Source organism: Astyanax mexicanus, chromosome 4, assembly GCF_023375975.1.
Source record: "Astyanax mexicanus isolate ESR-SI-001 chromosome 4, AstMex3_surface, whole genome shotgun sequence".
NCBI classification, from domain to species: Eukaryota; Metazoa; Chordata; class Actinopteri; order Characiformes; family Acestrorhamphidae; genus Astyanax; species Astyanax mexicanus.
This window is the reverse complement of record NC_064411.1, coordinates 45,939,373-45,953,435: the sequence shown is the minus strand read 5'-3', so window position 1 is coordinate 45,953,435 and position 14,063 is coordinate 45,939,373. Positions and strand designations below refer to the sequence as shown.

Genomic DNA, 14,063 nt, shown 5'->3' with positions numbered 1-14,063 from the left:
ACTTCTGCGTAACTCTTTAAAAACAATGATGCAGTCATAACTCAAATATAGACGTTGCCCCAAAGATTACACAGCCAGGTAGATGCCAAGTAAAGGAAGCTTATTTCCTACTGAAATCTGCAAATGATCAAACACATGCAGCCTTAGTCATTTTGTTATTTGTTGATTTGTTATCTGGTGTTGTTGTTTTCCCTTTTGAGTCTTTGGATCCAAGCTAAGTTTTCATTGGTCCTCAGGGGACTAAACCCAGCTGTTTTGTCATCAAGCCAACAGACAGTACCAGTCAAAAGTTTAGTCACATCTATTCATTTCATTTTTTTTCCCCTACATTGTAAAGTAATACTAAAGTCATCCAGACTCTGAAGGAACACATAAGGAATCATGATGTAACTTAAAAGTGTTAAACAAACCAAACAAAATACTCTGTGAAGCTGCATTTAGGTGCTCTTATCTGGGCTTAAGCTGTTAACTTGTGGTTTCTGAGGCTGGTAACTCTTGCTCTTCCTTTCCTGTGGCGATCCTGATGAGAGCCAGTTTCATCGCTTCAGCGTTTTTGATGGTCTTTTTGATGGTGACTGCACTTAATTTTTTTTTTCAGATTCATAAATATTCTGAAAGTATTTTTTTCTTTACTTAGTCGAGTAGTTCTTGCTATAATATGTATTAGAACATTACTCAAATAGGGCTATTCGCTGTATTCACCAAGTCTACCTCTTCACAACTTTACAACTGATGCTCTCAAACACATAACAAAGCAAAAAAATCAAGTAATTAACTCTTGACAAGTTTAGCACAGCTGTTTACTGAAAGACTGAATTCCAGGTGACTCTACCTCATAAAGCTGACTGAGAAGATCAAAGCCAAGATGTGTAAAGCTGCCATCTAAGGAAGAGGTGCTACTTTGAAGAATTTATAATACAGTTTTGATGACTTTAGTATTAATATACAATGCAGAACATTTGAAAATAATGAAAATGTGTGTTTTAACTTTTCACTGGTACTGTATACATTGACATGTGTGTTTTCCATGGCTTTTGCCAAATAGAAAGCACCGGTCATGATCATTTCCACCCACTGCACTGTCCATTGTAGTTGATAATGCCTTCTAAGATGTATTCCCAGTCATTGTCATGAATATATTGGTCATCATTCAGTCTCACTCTCAAGATGAAACCTGATAACACCTTCCCAAGTCGTCCCCTCAGTTACACTACACACTGCAATCCCATGACATGGCGTGTTAGTGTAAGCACAGCTTTAGCCCTGATCTGTGGTCTCTGCAGACCCTGGATGAGGTACGTAGCTCCTAGCATATGCTACTACAGGCTTGGTAAACAGAAAAGGTGACCACAGTAAGGAAAACAATGTTGAGTGCTGTGGGGAAAATGACAAGAAAATTACAGGCTTCAGTTATTTGCTTCAGATATCTGAGGCTAGTGCTGTATAAGGTAGGACTCTATTGTATTGGTTAAGAATCTATTGTACCTGACAGATCTGGAACCAGGCCAAAGAGAAAAAGACACAGAGTACCTTAAATATACTAGTACATGTCAAAAATGAGAATATTGGGAAATGAAAGCTGCACCTCCATAAAAAGTGTCTCCAATCATCACTGAACATCAGAAAATGTTGCATTTCATTTGGAAATCAAGGGACCAGAGTCTGGAGGAAGAGTGGAGAGACACACAGTTCAAGCTGCTTGAGGTTTAGTGTGAAGTTTCCACCAATCAGTGATGTTTGGAGAGACATGTCATCTGCTGCTGTTGGTCCACTGTGTTCTATCATGTTTAAAGTCAGTGCAGCGTTTTCCCACAAAATCTTACAGCACTTCATGCTTTTCTCTGATCACAACTTTTATGGAGATTTGGTGGATTTCATTTTCCAGCAGGACTACCAGCAGGACATTTTCCAGCAGCACATGGCCCACACTGCCAAAAGTACCAATTGGTCTTCCAATTGGCTAAGTAAGCCCTAATCATCAACAATTAAAGAAGTAGATGCTTAAAATAGACCACTCTGTGTTTAATACATCTATATGATATATGAGTTTCACATTTTGATCTGAATTACTGAAATAAAGTAACTTTTTAAATGATATTCTATTTTTTGAGATGCACTAGTACAAATATTCCATTCAGTTTTGTGTTTTAAAGCTCTAACCACTGAGACAACACTGCCCAACTAATAGCAGCTGGTGAGAAGCAGGTGATGGACAGTGGAGACACTGCAGTAATATCTGTGGGACACAGTAACCAGGGTAATTCAGGAACGTACCACCATCTTGTTGAGGGAAACCCAGCAGTCGGAGGGGAAATCCTGCAGCATGGGCACCAGGAACTGCAGGCAGCCGTCCCAGTGGCACAGCAGCAGCATCATGGCGATCAGGTTGAAGATCCGCATCACAGCACTCGCCAGGTCGTAGGTCATATGAAAAATCTATGAGGACAGAGAACACAGAGCTCAGTCAATAGAACCACAGAGGGAAGCCTGAAACAACACCAGGTCCCCCGTGACACAAATACACTCCTGAAGCGTGGAGGGTTTTCTGCTGGGATATGAATTTGTAAATGAATAAAGAAGAGTTTGTTCACAACACCATCAAATACATTAACAAATTTTATTAAGATGTATCTAGGTCTGTATGTGTCTATTTATCATATTTGTATTTTTATTTATTGACTTTTGCATGTGTTGAGCTGTAATGTGTCCATTTTATGCTTTGGCAGGACAATAAAGCTTTATTCTATTATTTTCTATTCTATGAAAAGATTTACAAATGATATGATAAAAGTAGGAATGCTGAGGTAAATATATGATGAAAATAGCACTGCTAAGATAAATGTATGATAAAAATAGAAATACTGAGGTAAATTTATGGTGAAAATAGCAATGCTGAGGTAAATTTACGGTGAAAATAGCAATGCTAAGGTAAATAAATGATGGAAATAGGAATCCTGAGGTAAATCTATGGTTAAAAAAAAAAGCAATTCTAAGGTAAATTTATGGTGAAACTTGCAATGCTAAGGTAAATATGTGATGGAAATAACAATGCTGACTTAGCTAGCTAAAATAGCCTGGCTGAAGTAAATCAATGATTAAAATAGCACTATTAAGATACACTTAAAACATTTATTTTATTAACTCTGCACTGCTGAGTTATATTCATGATTAGAAAAGCACTGCTGAGGTTGCTAGTTAGCTAGCTAGCTAGTTAAATGTGTGAATAAAAATGCATTCTTTAAATAAATGTATGATTACAATACTAGTATTTTTAAGGTAAATGTTTTGTGCTTTGCTGGTTAGTCTGCCGGGATGTTAAAAATGTTGGTGTTCGAAAAATATTTCAAAATTGTAGTTTTGTAATTGCTTTTTTTTAAAGGTGCAAGACAAAAATGGAATTCAGAATATATATCATTTATTTAATGGTTATTAAATGGCAAATGTATTTTTTATTTAATTCACCCTTGCTAAATATCATATCATACATTTACGATAAAATATCTTTCAGATTCCTACACTTTCTCCACAAAAGTAGGAATAAAATGCTTCAACGTTGTTTAGATCAGCACCGTTTCCTCTTCAGAAAGCTTTTCTCTCTCTGCTGTTTCTCCACTGTATGAACAACAGAGCTCTCATGAGTTCAAGCAGTGGAAACAGGACCGTTCTGCAGCAGACGAACGGCTAATCAAGCCTCAGGCAAGTCTAGTGAAGTGTACCCAGAGGACCCTGAGCTGCTCTCTCTCTCATGGCTGTGCTTTCCATGACAAAGCATTTTCCTCTCCTGTGCTTTACAATGCACATACTGAACCAAACCAGCAGCCGAGCCCAGAAAACACAGCGAGTATCAGACGTCAGCGAGCTGACGCAGGTCTGCAGGAGGAAACTTCACTCCATGACTCTTTAAAACACCAGATAACAACAACAGTAGACCTGTGCTAAAAAATATTTGTTTTTGGACGATAAATTGAATTTAATATAATGATATAGCTCAATAAACAATATTATTGTAACTTTATGACACTAAAATAATGATAATATGATTACATAATAAAATAATAATAGATTACATAATAATAGGTTAATAGGTTAATAGGTTAATAGGAATAATAGGTTATTTTTATTATTAATATTAATTATTGCGACAAACATAAATAAAAGAAAAATTGTCTAATCATTTTACATAATAGAACTGAATATTGTATTGGGTAGGATTATTTTTTAATCGTTTTTTATAAAGGTCTGTTATTTAATATTTAGTGCAGTTTTCTCAGAACACAAAGAGTCCCAGGGTGGATGTACTTTATTTGTTTTAGCTATTTAGGATATTAAAATATTTTTATATTGGAAGCCCAATGTCTGCTCTTAATAATATAAAGTTAGTTTAACTGTAAAATGGTGTAATAGTATTATTATGCTAGTATGTTATTAGTGTGGCACATTGTATTAAAGTACCTTTGGGAGCCCGGAAGCAGGAAAAAGCATTTTCTATAGTGGCTCTTTAAAATGACAATTTTATCATTTATCGCAATAATTTCTGGGACAATATATCGTCCTGAAAATGTTGTTATCGTGACAGGCGTAGTATTGGGACATCTGGTCGTTCATAGTCTTTTCTGACATCAAGGGTATTGAAAAAAAAAAGAGTTTATCCTGCTTCTGTTGCAGCAACTGTCTCTACTGGGAAGATACGTCTTTGTACCTGATTTTGGAGCATTGCTGTGAGGATTTGATTGCATTATTCAGTGACAAATATATTAGCAAGGTGAGGATGCAGAATATCCCTAACTCACCAACTCATTCCATCCCATATCATTCCAGAGAACATGCTGTCCCACAATGAATCAAAGAATCACCACTGTTTAGAGGTTTAGCTTCAGTAACAGCTTCTGAGAAGGTTCTACACCCAAATTCAGAATATAGCTGTAAGGATTTGATTGCATTCTGGATCACAAACACCACTCCAGCTCATCTCAAATGCTATGAAGCTCCATCCCTCCGGAATCACAGCTCCACTGCACCACAGCTTATCGCCAGAGGGCTAGTTGGCGTTGTCGTTGGGTGGCATTATGTTTATGCGCAGATGCTCCAGAACGTCCTGTTCTACTGGCAGTGCTTCACTATGGAGATTATACAACCAGGGCACAATTGAACACCTGTGGCAGCAACCGGTGCACCTTCAGGGAGGTGATTTCACTGCTTATACTGAATGTCTGGATATTTTTCAATATACAGCTCTGGAAAAAAAATAAGAGAGCACTTAAAAATTATGAGTTTCATTGATTTTACCAAATAACAAAACTCTGAAATATAATTAAGAGGAAGATGGATGATCCCAAGCCATCAAACCAAGCTGAACTGCATGAATTTCTGCACCAGGAGTAAAGGCATAAAGTTATCCAAAAGCAGTGTGTAAGACTGGTGGAGGAGAACATGCCAAGATGCATGAAAACTGTGATTAAAAACCAGGGTTATATATGAAATTGCTTTCTTTGCATTATTTGAGGTCTAAAAGCTCTGCATCTTTTTTGTTATTTCAGCTATTTCTCATTTTCTGCAAAAAAAATGCTCTAAATTACATTTTTTCCAAAGCTGTGTAGCAGAAATACACGTGTAAATCTCTGGTCAAATGTTTTTGCTTTAATGAAAAATAACATTTTGTTTGCTGAAATTAACACATTTACATTTTTTTTAAATTGGCAGGTAATGTATATATTTACATTTCTTTCCTAAAGGAGACCCCAGCTAGCAATCATGTTTAGCAGCGTTTTTCTGAACGTTACAGCTAACGTGCTTAGAATGTTTAATCTGGCATTTTTTCTGAATGTTCGTAAAACTATTTTTATTTATTGTGATGCTGGAGCTTTTTAAACACCTCTTTGTCGCTGCCAGACAGAGAGTAGTCCACCAGCAGCGTACTGTGAGCACCGATGAAGCACTAGAAAATGGCCAACACAAACCGTGCAGCAACAGATTCATCTTTAGGATAGAGCAGCTAGGCTGGTCTAATAGTCTAAGAGTGGTCAGTCAGTGACACAGTGTTTAATAACTCCAGCAGCACTGCTGTATCTGATCCACTCACATGTACCAGAACAACATACACTCTACTACTAACACCCCACCACCAGGTCAGTCAGATTCTCAGTAGTGCTGAGAATAACCCACCACCCAAACAATAATATCTGCTCTGTCCCTGCTGTCTCTGCACTCTGTGTGTGTGGTGATCACTGAAGAACAGGGTGAAAGGAGCGTCATAAAGTTGAATGCCGAGAAACAGATACAGGACTAAAGTATTTAATTATTTAACCCTTGTATGGTGTTTATATATTTTTGTACTTGTTTACTTTGTTACTTGTATTTAATTCAGCAACATTAGGCAATTTTACATTAAAATGTTTTACACATGCTTGCTTCACCTAAATTTCAAGCAATATAAACAGCTTACATGGATAATATTTGCCCTTTACCTTTTTTATGTTACATTTCTTTTAAAAAATTGTTACTCTTTTTTTATTAGTTTTTTAATAAAATGTAAAAGAAAATGAATTTAACTCAAGATATGAGTAGAAAATTTGTTTAGTTTCAAATTTACAAATGAAGCAATGCTTATTAGCCCTTGGCCAAACATACTGTATGTAATATAAATGTGTGTGTTGGGGGGGTACAGTTTGTATTTATCGAAAATGTGTTTTGATATATGTTTTTCACAAAAAATGAGCCAATGCCAATGAGTTTGAGTTAGAAAAAATATTTTTTTTGTATCATTTGATGAAAAATGAAAACGGGTCCCACAGACCCGAACACCACACAAGGGTTAAAGAAAGCATTAATGTTTGCTTTTTTTTACACTTACACTTTTTACACCTACTAATTTATTCATAGGGTGCAACACGACCTTTTCAAAACACAAAGATCATAAAAAAAAATAGGGATTAATTTATTCTGAACTCAGATTCGTTCAAAGCCACTTTCTGACAGTCGTGTAAAGAGAGAGCTTTATAAATCAAATAGAATTATTCACAGAAGTGCCTTTAAGTTTCTCCTGCTATTGGATTCCTGACTGTAGCTCAGGCAAGCGCAGGTTGATTAGCTTTGATTAATCGGACTTCCACACACCGAGCGCCCATCAGACACAGGACATTTGTTTCCGCCTGTTAAGCCCCATCAATCAGCGAGAGGCGTTCTACATCTCCTCGCACATCAGTGAGAGGAATGCGCGAGCAGCTCCAGCGCAGTAAGTCAGCAAAGCTCTCCATAAACACACGTTCATCCAAACAAACGTCGTGTTTGCAAACTGTTTCTCGGAGGGTGGCTCAATTACTGGAATTAATGTAAGCAGTGCAGTCGGGAGCTGATGAATCTACAGCGAAGGTAATCAGGCTTCAGTTTCGCCTCTGACTCAGAATGTACTACACTATACACAAACTAATACATAACAGATGGGCCAGGTTAAATACGAACATAAAAAAAAAAAAAAAAACTTTATAGGCCCACTATCGCAAAAACAATTTTAAAAAGCAGTCGCCTACACAATATGAACCCTAATATACAATAGAACCCTGAATGAACCATATAAACTCTGAATATACCCTATAAACCCGCCTATAAAGCACATCTCCAGTCTATAAACTTTTACTGCACGATATCAACATTGAACCCTTTAGGTATGTTTCAATGCACTATGCTCAAACTACAAACTGCACCCTGGTTCACATGAGACATTTACATTTTGTTAAATCTCTAGGTTAAAGTAAACAAATCCATTACAGGAAACTGTAATCAAAATCAAAATAATGTCAATTTTGTTGTTTTTCCAACCATTTACTGGTAGTGCTCCTGTGAAAAAAAACACACCCAAACCCACACAAGCCATCGATCACATACAAAAAGAAGAATTGATAAAACAGTTCTGGTAGATAATGATGCACTTTTGAAACCTATAAAAAACAGTCCTACTTTAAAATAAGTGTCTCTAATAACAGTGTAGTTAAGGTACGTGTCCACTGGAACTTACGCCTTGACGCATCCTATTTATTTCAATAAAGAGACCCGCCGCATGCCGCAATGCATGCTGGGTTGCGTTTCAATGAATCAAATGAATCTGGCTGCCACACTGCATCCAGCCAATCAAGAAAGAGCAGGCAGCTACTTGACAAAACTACAGCTCTGGAAAAAAATAAGAGACCACTTAAAAATGATGAGTTTCATTGATTTTACCTAATTAAAAACCTCTGAAATATAGTCAACAGAAAAATGGATGATAACAAGCCACCAAACCAAGATTAACTGCTTGAATTTTTGCACCAGGAGTGGCGTAAATTTATCCAAAAGCAGTGTGTAAGTCCAGTGGAAACTGTGATTAAAAAACAGGGTTATTCCACGAAATATTGATTTCTGAACTCTTAAAACTTTATGAATATGAACTTGAGGTCTGAAATTTTTTTGTTTTGTTATTTCAGCCATTTCTCATTTTCTGCAAATAAATGACATACATTTATAGGAAAAAACAGCAATATTAAACACAAAAAAACAGACCAGCATTAATGGAAAAATTAATGGAAATTAATGGAATAAGGTTCGGCTAAGGACAGTGAATGGTTAAAGGTGCAATACATAGTTTTTCTTTAAAATATCAATAATTTACTATTTACTATAAATCATAGTGGTGATACTTAGTGTTGTGATGATACAGGACAGTTGGTTAGCTGTAATAACCTATTCTTTTATTACCATCAATAGGTTCTCCATTACATCGTACTTATTTATTTATATGATACCGTAAATAAAGTAATCTGACCTGTAAGGGAATACTACATATTGCACCTTTAAACTAAAGGTATTCCACTGAAAATGCAAAAAAAGTTCAAAAAAGGCTAGAGGGGTATAGGGCATCTTAGCACTGAGCTGGGGAAAAGTTGAACCATGTTCTCTAAAATGGTGGCGCTCCATTCAATACTTTTGAGATGAGCTGGGGAGATCCTGACATCAACATCATGACCTCACTAATGATGCTCTTGTTGCTGAATGCAATCAAATCCACACAGCAGTTCAGCCTTCGCTTAAATGCCATCATTAAACAAGTGTCCATGCAAATTTGTACACATGCAGTGTAATTACAGCAGGCCTCAGATTGGTAACACTGCTTCAATTAGCTTGCACACATATGACATAAATTACATCACCTTATTTACAGAGTACGTGATCATGGTTAATGCTAGGCTAATGCTAACTCAGTAGTGGTAATGTAATATGAGCATCACTGCAGCAGGAAATGAAACTGGCCTTTGGTCTGCAGCTTCTGACCACTTCAGGGAAGCTATCCCTGAGGACCAGCTGATGGAGCCTGACCTTCAGCCCATGCAGGCTCTTCAGATCAGCATTTCTGGGATTAATCACAGCAGAGGGTGTGAGTCCTGGTGCTGGAGCACTACTCTCCTGCATGTGGTGATTTCCTGCTCTAACATGCCCAGTGCACCTCAGGGGGGGCTTGTTAATTAGCTGGCTCAGGTGGGTTGTGAGCAGGGGAAACTCTAAAATAAGCCGGGCAGAACTTCTACTCCAGAGCCCCGGACAGAACTGAAAAGAGTTTTTCATCAGTCAATAATTCCATCAGACAGACTTAAAGTTACAGGGGAGATGATTCAGCAGTTTCAGAAGATGATGTTGTGTTTCGATTAAAAAGTATATGTAAGATAAACAGATATATTATAGGAAAGTTTGGGCACTTGTGGCCAAACAACATACAGTATATGGACAAAATTATTGAGACACCTGCTCATTCACTTTCTTCCAAAACCAAGGGATTAGCTGAGATGTTAATCCTAGAAAATCTTTAATGCAATCAAACAATTAAAATATCAATGTGCAAAAAAATGTGAGAACTTCCAGATGTAGTTTGACCAGACTAAATTGTAGTTTGTAGGGATGCACCACAATTTTTTTCCACTTTAGCTAGGCCAATTGTCCTACCCACTCAGCTGCTACTCAGATGTATATCCCCCATCACCACCTCTTTTCAAACTGCTGCTGATGCAGTGTTGCCAAGTAGCATCACAGTCACGCACTTGGAGGAAAGCGCAGCGACTCGGTTCTGATACATCAGCTCACAGATGCCTTGTGCTGATCGACATCACCCTTTAGAGTGATGAGGGGAAAAAGAGCCATCTACCCACCCAGAGAGAATAAGGCCAATTGTGCTCCTTCAGGGCTCTGGCAGCTGATGGCAAGCTGCATGACCAGGATTCAAACCAGCGATCTCCCGATAATAGTGGCAGCACTTTAGCCCACTGGACCACCCAAGAGCCCTGAGAAATTTTAAAGGACCATTATAGATTATATTATCTGTAGTAACTCGTAACATGATCAGAATGTATCATAAGATACAAGGGCATTCAAAAAATTAATTTCATTGAAAAGTTACTTAATTTCAGTAATTCAATTGAAAATGTGAAACTCATATATTATATAAACATATTACACACAGAGTGATCTATTTTAAGCTTTTTTTTTTACTTTTTTTGTTGTTGATAAGGATTATTGTTTACAAATAATGAAAACCCACGGGTACTTTTGGCAGTGTGGGCAGTGTAAAAAGTCCTGCTGGAAAATGAAATCTGCATCTTCATAATAGTTGTCAGTAGAGGGAAGCATGAAGTGCTGTAAGATTTGCATTGAATTTAGACTTGATAGAACACAGTGGACCAACACCAGCAGATGACATCACTGGTTGTACAAACTTCACACTAGACCTCAAGCAGTTTGGACTGTGTGTCTCTCCACTCTTCCTCCAGACTCTGGTCTTTGATTTGCAGTTAAAATGCAGAATTTAATGATGGTCAATAATGGTTTAGAGAGCCATGTCATCTGCTGGTGTTGGTCCACTGTGTAATGAAACATTTGTCTGAAGGCTGAATACTGACTAGCAAATCCATTTGATGCATTAATTAAACAGCCTACATTTATTTTGTCTTGCTTAACAAAGAAAAAACTATTCCAAAACTACACTAAACTTTCGTTTAACTTCCCAGTAGACAAAGAACAATATTGTTCAGCAAATATTATTCAGTCTTTTCACTTTTTTGACGTTTTGGCCAAATATTTTCATTTGCTGACTATTTGGTGCATTCCAAGTAATTAGAAGCTGCCTGCTGAAAACAATCTATAAGCTTTCAATATTCTATATAGACTTTTCAAGAAATTTAAGCAATTGTGGATGCAGGAGAGGAATATACAAAGATTAACTATTTTTTTTAGCTTGTAGAGTCTGGAGAGTGGAAGGTTATTGAACAATGGAAGTTCAGTTAAATTGTGGAGGGCAAATGGACATCTGGAAGAGCAAGAAAAGTCTTGGAGAGAACTATTCAAATGCTGGTAAGACATGCAAATCAAAACCCTATATGACTGCAAAGAACCTGCATGATAATTTACTTAAGAGGGTGGTGCACTGTTCAACTGTGCAGCACTGGTCAATTCAACTTCCAACTGAGAAACATTTCCTTAGCTTTTGCATTCTGGAGAACTTCCATTTATCTCTTACAATTTCTAAAAAAACTCCCTTATGCAGGCCTGTGTGGAATTTTAATGTCTGGAATCACGTCATACTGTGATTGGTTAGAAAGAACATTTGCACATTTCAGCATTTTGCTAACTTTTTCTGTAGTTTGTATAATATTTTTATATTTTAAAGTATAGTTCTTTACTTATGCAAATAATTAACAGATACTACTTTTTTTCTGCACCGTTAACTACTACTAATTTTATTCAGTTTTTTTTCTTCTCTTCCTCTGTTTGTCACTCTTTATGCAATTATTGCCTGCATCCATGTCTTGCTGTAACTGTTGCCTCCCGGCCGGATCCTGCCCTGTCTTGGTGAGCCCACTAAGGGCCTGGATGTCTAATCAGAGTCTCTCTGAGGAGTGTGAGTGAGTCAGAGCCGGGCGGCCGCAGGGAAAAGACGGAGAGGATGGCCCTGGATGGCAGGATGCAGGATTATAAGGTTAAAGCAATTACAGCAGAGTACAGCACTGCCGCTGCGCTCTGAATGTGTAATCACTAACGCCCCAAATGACTCCAGCTCGTAATTTACCAATTTACCGGAGGCCATGCAGAGAAAAGTGTTTTCAGTAGCACGGACAGCTCAAAACTCCTAAATTACAGCCGCTGCCAAAAGTGTGTTTGCATGTGATGAAGGTGAAAAATAAAACTGTAAGTGATAGAGGTAAAAAAAAAAAAAGTGGATGCTAATGTTGTATTACTTTTGTCCGGTATTGGTTTCAAGGCCTCTGCCTCGTTTTGGTCACCCACACTCTGCCAATTCCCCAGTTCTATTTCCACACCCCAAGTTGTCAGGTATGTAACGTCTTTGAAAATACATAGACTAATGTGGATGCTAGTGTTGTAGTACTTTTGTCCGGTCTTGGTGTCGAGACTGATCTTAAAACTATAAATAAGTGGTCTCTGCTTCAATTCTAACAATTCTAACATTAAAAACATTATTTTTAATGGATTCTTCATGAAAGACTGGTAAATTATGTAAATGATTGTTGAAACTTAAATTAAATATTGGACCTTTAGAATATTGTACTTTTAAAAGTGTACAATTATATTATTAACCTTTAGATGTGTAAGTGGGTCTAAAATTACCTGGTGAGGTGGTTTTCTTGCAATATCTGTAAAATTAAAAGTTATTGTGATTTCATATTCCAAGTATTCCTCAAAAAACATCATGCCACTTCAGTGGGTCTAAAAATGCCGCAAGTAGGTCTAAAAAGACCTATATTCATTTCCTATAGAATTGCTTCAGTACCATTAATTCTTATCTATTGTGACTATGAGAAAAAAAAAATATATATATATATATATATATATATATATATATATATTGTGGCCCAAACAAATTTAGGACACTATAAGTGTCACCCCTTAAGATCTTTTTACACAGATCAAACAAAGTATTATCTGTATTATCTTTTTTTTTTACCACAGACGTGTGTGTGGTTCTTTGTCTTGGTCACCCACACAATGCCAATTTCCCAGTTCTAATTCCACACCTCAGATTGCCAAGTATGGAATGTCATAGCGGGCAATCACAACATGCGGCAGCCTTAGCATCTTTCTAAAAAGCTCTGTGACCACAGACAGAGTAAAACATTAAAACAGTACACTGACACACTGACCAGTAAATAAGTTGGGTTTTAAAATGAGTGGGTTAGTGAGGCTCTTGGGTCCATTTTGAGAGCAAATTCATTAAAAAGCTGAAAATAAGGGACTTTCCAACATGTGTTTCACCACAATATATAAACACATATCTTCTGATAATATGAACATATACATGTAGCAAAAACATAAACCCTTCAGAATTTGATTCGTACTTTCAGGTGTGAAAATTCCCTTAGTGGTTCAATATACTGATACAGCATGTTAACAATTCCAGTCCACCATCTAAGTAATAGGATTAAACTATAAGCAGCTCTAGATAAAAGCATTAGGCACATAACACATGTATTTATTTAAGATTAAAGACACTCTACTGCCAGTACACTGCAGCACAACAGAATTCAGCCTCTACATTTAACTCATACACTGGAGTGAACACACACATACTTGCACTGAGACACTATGAGGACACTGAAAACAAACCAACATTATTGACCATGGGGTCAAATGAAGACTTCCTCAAGAGCATCTCATTCATGGAGGCTCATACTGAGGACTAAACTAGCAACCTTGTGATTCCATGCCTTCCTGTTTAACCTTTAGGCAGTAAAATACAGTAAACGCCAGTAAAGCCAAGGTTAATAAATTAGATTTTTGTTGTTTTATTGCCTTTACATCTGTGTGTTTACAAGATAAGACATAAAACCATGTTTATGATACTTGTGTTGGAAGTACAAATGGAATGCAGCCTCCATATTTAACCCACACACAGTGATTTACAGTGAGCATATTGCTTTGGCCCCAGGGAACAGTGAGGGTTAAGGGCTTAGTTCAGGAGTCCAATGGGCTCCAATGAAATGTCCCCACAAGTTTGAATTCCTGCTCAGAAAGTTGTAAGAGATTCACCTACT

The 14,063-nt window shown here is 37.1% G+C and overlaps 1 protein-coding gene across 1 annotated transcript in view; it reads right to left on the bottom strand.

Annotated features, from left to right (window-relative positions):
- Positions 1–14,063, bottom strand: part of LOC103039547 (potassium/sodium hyperpolarization-activated cyclic nucleotide-gated channel 2) — a 105,656-nt gene that overhangs the window by 71,675 nt on the left and 19,918 nt on the right. The window contains exon 3 of the mRNA XM_022678964.2: positions 2,275–2,436. Coding sequence (XP_022534685.2) covers positions 2,275–2,436 — 162 coding nt within the window. The remainder of the gene's footprint in view (positions 1–2,274; positions 2,437–14,063) is intronic.